This window comes from Nicotiana sylvestris, chromosome 3 (assembly GCF_000393655.2).
Source record: "Nicotiana sylvestris chromosome 3, ASM39365v2, whole genome shotgun sequence".
Classification (NCBI taxonomy): Eukaryota; Viridiplantae; Streptophyta; class Magnoliopsida; order Solanales; family Solanaceae; genus Nicotiana; species Nicotiana sylvestris.
The window spans coordinates 129,860,236-129,867,271 of record NC_091059.1 but is presented as its reverse complement, the minus strand read 5'-3'; the positions used below and the strand labels follow the sequence as shown (position 1 = coordinate 129,867,271).

General features: G+C 38.9%; 1 protein-coding gene across 1 annotated transcript; it reads right to left on the bottom strand.

The window, feature by feature from the left end:
- Nucleotides 1–4,347: 4,347 nt before the first annotated feature.
- LOC104224774 (uncharacterized) lies at nucleotides 4,348–4,839 on the bottom strand. The gene has a single exon (XM_070169821.1). The coding sequence runs from the start codon at nucleotides 4,837–4,839 to the stop codon at nucleotides 4,348–4,350; it is 492 nt and encodes a 163-aa protein (XP_070025922.1).
- Nucleotides 4,840–7,036: the final 2,197 nt, after the last annotated feature.

The following is a 7,036-nucleotide window of genomic DNA, read 5'->3' as shown; positions in this document are numbered from 1 at the left end:
ACCCCAACCTACCCCAAACTCATACCATGGAACCCCGTGACATCCCTCATGCCATAAACACCGTTGGTTCCGTTCGAATCTAACCAGAAACCTTCAAGCCCCTAATCGACTGTATGAACCCTAGAAATCCAGAACCTTGGGGTCTGTCCAATTAAACCAAGGTTTGGGGTCTAATAGACCTTAATCGAGGTGTTCTCAGTTGAGAACACTTCGATTAAAGTTCGTTCGACCTCAAATGGTCGAGTCCGGTTCGAGCCTGGGTCGTTTTGTTTTTGAGCTTCCAAGATAAGTTTTTCTTTCCCTTCTGTCCTTGTTTGAGTTCTATTTGTGTTTGTCTGTATGTCTAGTTGATTTGTTTGATTTTTCTGTTATTTTTCTTTCAATTTTCTCCGGCTTCATAAGACCTTTTGTTTGGTTCAAATTAGCTTATGTTTGTTTGTTGTTCATTGTTATTGTGAGTTGTGTGTCCATCCTGTTTAGAGTCGTAGAATAGTTTAGTTCATATCAAGGTTCCCTGGTAAAATCACTGAAGCTAATTTGGTAACCCGCTTGAGATATTTTGGTTATTGATTGTTAGCTATCTATTGTAGCTCATATAGTCAACTAAATGAATGTCGTCAATTGAATTCACTAAAAGAAACTAGGGAACCACGAATTGTTCATTCCAGTGTTTGTTGTTTCTGCCTCTTTTATGTTCTTATGTGATTGAGTTGAAGTTGTTGAACATATCCAATTGCTTCTTTGAACCAAACTGGCTCGCTCATTTTTAATGTCACATGAACCTCATTCCCTCACCCCTTCTGCCTGAAATCAGTTTGTATGTTTGGATAGGATGGAATTGGTCACAGCTGTATAATCTGATAGTTAGTAATCAATGATTAGTTGAATTTAGAGGGTTTATATACTGACTATTAAGAGTCAGGGCATAACAGTAATCTTCAGGGGGTTAAGGGTAATTTTGGCATTTGACAGAGTTTAATTGGAATTAATTTAAGAACATGTCAAGTGGTAATATATAACATTAGTATAATTGTCAGTGGGGAACCAGACAACAAGCATGGGAATTAAATGAATACTATAAGCCCCCATAACTATTGATTAAAACAAAGGGAACAAGTGTGGGGAACCAAATAGTTTGCATCAAGAAAAGACACTTAGGCATGGGAAGTTAAGGGGCATGGGCAGAGTTAAGGTCTGAAGGGATCAAGGCAGCCTTGTGCTTGCCTACTTTGCCAATAAATAGGCTTATTTAGAACAAAGTAAGAGAGAATGAACACTAAGATTTCAGAATTTAAAAAAGCAAAAAAACTGTGCTGGTTTTGAATCTTCATAAGTCAGAAGATATTGAGTGTGAGATAGGCTGCTTTCATAAGTCTGTGGTTCTAGGCTGCTTTCTTACAATTATTTTCAGCATATTGAGAGATAGAAACTGAAAAAGAGAGGTTTTTTCTTTACTGCTGAATACAATACTGTTATAGCTTCATTGGCCTGTCGATTGTTCGATACTGCTGGGTTTTTCAAACTGGTTTTGCTGGGTCAGCTACTTAGGTGACCTGTTACTGTTTCATTGAGTTTCCTGGGTTTCTGTTTGGCTTTAAAAATCTGTCACTAGGTCCTTGTTGCTGTTGATTGCTGGTTGTTATTGTTGTTGCTGTGTATGCTACTGCTGCACTGATCACTCCTCTTCTTCTTTTGTTTTCCAATATCAGGTACACAACTGATCCACTGGTTCAATGTAAGCTAAAATTTGAAGCATGAATGAAAAATGAAGATTTGAAGTTGTTTTGAATAACTTTTAGTTGTATATTGAACATTAAGCGGTATACATATAATAGTTCATGTCTTCTACTAGAATCATGTAGGTGTGGGCTATGTATAACTGAACAATGTTTTGTAGTAGTTTAGTTGTAAACTTCCTCTCTTGTACGCTTAGTTAAAATGGATTGATGTTGTAGAAAACATGTTCTGTTGTTTCAGTATTATTTGTTAAATAGTATATCTCAAAAGCCTGTTAGGCCTCTTAGACTATTTATAAATATTTAATAGTTACCTCATGGAACAAAAGGCTTGTTTTGAAACTTATAGGAACATTGTTTAATTAGATAGCACGGGTTCACATTTCAGCCCCTTGTAAATGTCAAACATATATAAAATAAGTTAACTAGGCCCAATTGGAATAAGGATGGCCCAGGCCCAGTTTCACGCCATGCACATTGGGCCTGGGCCCATAACTGTCAAACGGACTGCTCTTACTATGTTCATTTTAGATTTAACGAATCATGTTCGAAACTTAACTATAATAACTCGTAAGTATGTAAATAAAGTAGGACCTTTTATTCATTTATTTTAGAGACAAACGAAATAGAAAACATAGTCATTATAGGATGACCTTTAAAATAAAATGAGGCGCGCCTCGCCAAATAAATTACAATTGCGGGGCCCTCAATAAACGTATACAATAATTGGTTAGACTTCGGAGTTGGCCGTTTAGCGAATTTTCACGGCCTCTTCCTAAAATAACAATATTTTAGTCTCTTTAGGACGCACCTTAATTAATCTTACCTTCTTAAATACGGGTGTGCATTTATGTAACCCAAATCCAAATCCCAACGAAGTCAAAATGCGTCGACCAATCATGAGTACATTGATTGTGACGTGGTTCGTAATGCGTTTCCATGACGTGCAATTCTTTAAAACAAAATAAAAAATGAGACGAGCCTCGCCAAACAAAAAAGATGCACAAGCTGTGGGGCCCTCTATACGTGTTTGAGAAGTTGCTTAGACTTCGGGACGGGCCGTTTAGCAAAATTTCACGGCCTCACCCAAAATAACACTACGCTAGTCGCTTAGGGCGCGTCTTTAATAAAATTATTTCCTTAAATACGGGTGTGCATTTATGTGACCAAAATCCAAATCTCAACGGAGTCGAGACGTGTCGATAGCCTTGGGTATATTGATTGTGACGAGGTTCGAGATATGTTTTCACGAAGTTGCAATTCTTTGTAAAAATAACAACAATAATAAAAAAAACGGTAAAAAAATCATAATTTGCACTAAGTACATATTTATAAAAATCAGATAAATAAGTCGAATATAACAGTTGAGCGACCGTGCTAGAACCACGGAACTCGGGAATGCCTAACACCTTCTCCGGATTTTTAGTACGCAGACTGTAATACAGAGTCATTCTTTTCCTCGATTCGGGATTAAACCGGTGACTTGGGACACCCTAAATCTCCCAAGTGGTGAATCTGAAAAATAAGTGAACAAATCCCGTTCGATTGTCCTTTAATTGGAAAAACTCTCTCTGCGCTCCTGCGGGCGCGGGCGAAAAGGAGGTGTGACACCTTTGACAAGTCGCCGGTACATTGCACACACCAAATGACATCCACTTGAAAGTAAAGCACTATAGGGACATGTAAAGGTTATTTTCTCTTGATCTTCCAGAGAAATAATAATTTGGTTGTACTCCAAATACTCATCAAGAAAGCAATACAAAGCACAACCGACCAATCTATTGAGCATTTGATCTAATAAAAGAAGTGGAAAGTGATCCTTCCTTGTGACTTTATTGAGCTTGTGATAGTCAATTCACACTCTCCAACCGGTCACTATTCTTGTAGGAATCGACACATTATTTTATTTGGCGACCACCGTCATGCCCCCTTCATTGACACACATTTAACCGGAGAAGTCCATGAACTATCAGAGATGGGATAGACAACCCTAACATCAACCACTTGATAATCTCCTTATTGACAACTTCTTGCATAGCCTCATTGAGTCTCCTTTGATGTTCAATAGATGGTTTGGCACCATCCTCCAAGTTGATCTTATGCATGCAAAATGTGGGGCTTATCCTTTGAATATCCTCCAAGTCTACACAATAGCGTTCTTCCTCATTTGTAGCACCACCAAAGTAGAATCCACCTGCACATTACTCAAACAAGAGGAAAGAATAACCGGTAAAGTAGAACAAGGACAAAGAAATTCATACCGAAGATGTGAAGGCAATGGCTTCAACTCCAAGGTAGGAGGCACTTCAAATAGAAGGTTTTGTAGGAGGAGGAGTCCTATTTTCAAGATCCAAGGACAATTTTCGGGATGCATAGTTGTACGACCCCATTCCATACAGCCATCCATCTCGTCATCATCAAAGTTGAGCAAGATGACCTCCAACAAATCATCAACATTGATCATGGCACTTGTTTCATCAACAATAACATCAGTCGCCAAGTCCACAAACGAGCACACTTCATTGCTATTTGGTTGCCTCATGGACATACATACATGGAAAATCACTTTTTCATCACCAACCCAAAAAGTAAGTTTTTCGGCTTCAACATCTCACAGGACCTTCCCTATAGCAAGAAAGGATCTCTCAAGAATAATCGGCACCTCATAATCAACTTCACAATCTAAAATGACAAAATCCGCTGGAAGAATGAATTTATCAACACGAACCAAGACATCTTCAATCACTCCCAAGGGTCTCTTCATAGTACGATCGGCCATTTGCAATCTCATAGAGGTAGGTATTGGTTGCCCAATTCCTGAAGTCTTGAAAACCGAATAGAGCATCAAATTGATAATTTCTCCAAGATCACAAAGAGCTTTAGCAAACTCAGCACTTTCAACTGTACAAGGAATCGTGAAAGCACTGGGATCCTCCAACTTAGGAGCCATTGAATGCACAATTTCACTCACTTGATGAGTGACTTTGATGGTTTCAAAATTCATTGACCGCTTCTTTGTCACGAGATCCTTCATAAAATTAGCATAACTGGACATTTGCTCCAAAGCTTCAACTAATGGCAAATCGATTGAGAGACTCTTCATCATTTGAAAGAATTTCTTGAATTGATTCTCACCATTTTGGTTGTCAAGTCTTTGAGGGTATGAAGGTGGAGGCTTAGGCAATCATTCCTTAGCCTTTTGCACTACCGGCTCCGATTTGTCAATAATGCGATCTCTAGACAGGTTCACCTCCTCTTGAGTCTATTCCACACTATCATCAACAACAATCCAAGCTTTTTCATTTGGTTGAACCATATTGTTCGGGATCTCTTCTTCTTGTACCACTTGCTCATCATCCACAAGTTGCCTTTGACTAAAGGTGGGTGCATTCCCACCTTTTCCACTTTTTGTAGTAACGTCCATGGCATGCTTGTGTTTTTTCTACCCTTTGGGTTTACTACCGTGTCACTTGGTAGTTCCCCCTTAGGAAGAGAATTAAGAGCTTGAGAGAGTTTCCCCATTTGAACTTCTAAGTTACGAATTGATGTGTTGTGTGAGGCAAGTTGGGCATCCGAATCGGCATTATTTTCCATCATTTTCTTGAAGATTTTTCAATATGCCCCATCTCATCGTTTGAATAACTTGGACCATGGGAAGGATAAAGAGGCTAGATGTTCGGTTGATACATCGGGGGCCAATTCCCTTGATTGTTCCACCACTCCAATTTCCTTGATTGTTGCCACCACTCAATTACCTTGATTGTTAGAATTCCAATTGCCTTGATTGTTTTGAGGTCTCCATTGTTGTTGGTTCGGGCCTTGGTATTTGTTTCTTCGCCCTTGAAAGTTGTTCACATATTGAACCTCCTCTTCTTATTCTTCATTATATGAATCATCTTTGTCAAAACCACTATCCTCTTGCACATAATTCTTCACTCAATTTTGCACTTGTGGACCATTGGTCCTTCTTTTGTTTACCATCATGTTCACCCCTTCCATGGCATTGACTTGCTTAGGATTTTGCACTTGATGAAATTGAGCCTTCTCTAGTTGATTCATGTTAGTAGTCAATCCGGCAATGGCTTGCCCATGGTAATGCAACTCTTTATGAAGGTGGATCATGTTTGGATCACCTTGTGGAACATTAGCCCGGGATTACCACGCCGATGATGTTTCTGCCATTTAATCCAAAATCTCACACTCCTCCGCATAAGGCGTAGTCATAAAGTTCCCACTGGCAAGTTGATTCACTACACATTGCTTGGTTGTGTTAATTCTACGATAGAAGGTTTGTTGAATCATATTTTCCGTCATATCATTGTTGGGAGATTCCTTGACCATTGTTCTATATTGATCCCATATATCGTGTAGTGGTTTATTCATCTCTTGCTTGAAGGACAAAATCTCATCTCGAAGTGTAGCCATATGCCCGTGACAGAAGAATTTAGCAATATTTTTTTGCCAACTCATCCCAAGTACGAATGGAATGGTTTAGTAATTGTTCCAACCAATCTAACGCTTTCCCTAATAGAGAGAAGGGAAAAAGCCTCAACTTCAATGTATCGTCGTAGACATTTGTTTGTTTGCTCCCCCAACAAGTATCCACAAACCCCTTCAAATGTTTGCATTTATTTTTAGTCAGATCACTAGTGAAGAAACCCCGTTGCTCAAGCAAAGTGAGCATCGCATTGGTGATTTGAAAGTTGACCACCCTAATACGGGGAGGGACTATTGCACTAGCATATCCTTCATTGAGTAACACCCGGTGTGGAGCCGCTCGTGGTGGAGGTGGGGGTGGAGCGGGGACATTGTCATGTGGCACTTGACCTCTTTTATTGTCTTGAGGTTCCTCAATTTGCTCATCATTGACGTCCATATCCCCCAAAGGCATATTTCTGAGTTCATTGTTTGCTGCCATAATTGTACCTAAAGTAGTTTCACACAAGTTAGTAACAACGTAAGGAAAAGAAGATATTCCAAAAATAAACCCAAATCTACAGCTAACACCATTTTAACTCCACGACAACGACACTAAAAATTGATGACGTCCACAACATACCTCAATAAGAGATATGATATAGTTGTATGCAATAATAATTACCCAATTATGAGTCGAGGTCAAATCCACTGGAGTTATGAAAGGTGTTGGGAGTATATATTTAAAGCAAGTAAATGGGTTATCTAAGATTGCTCTTCCACACCAAGGTTTTGTTTTCTACTTCTATTGTTACTATAATGAATGCAAGCTAAAGAAAATAGATTATAGATAAATGTTTTTGAGGTTTTTCCAAAAGGCATAG

What these genes read in the sequence shown, in the direction of transcription:
- LOC104224774 (XM_070169821.1), bottom strand. Translation starts at nt 4,839, where the DNA reads ATGAAGAGTCTCTCAATCGATTTGCCATTAGTTGAAGCTTTGGAGCAA.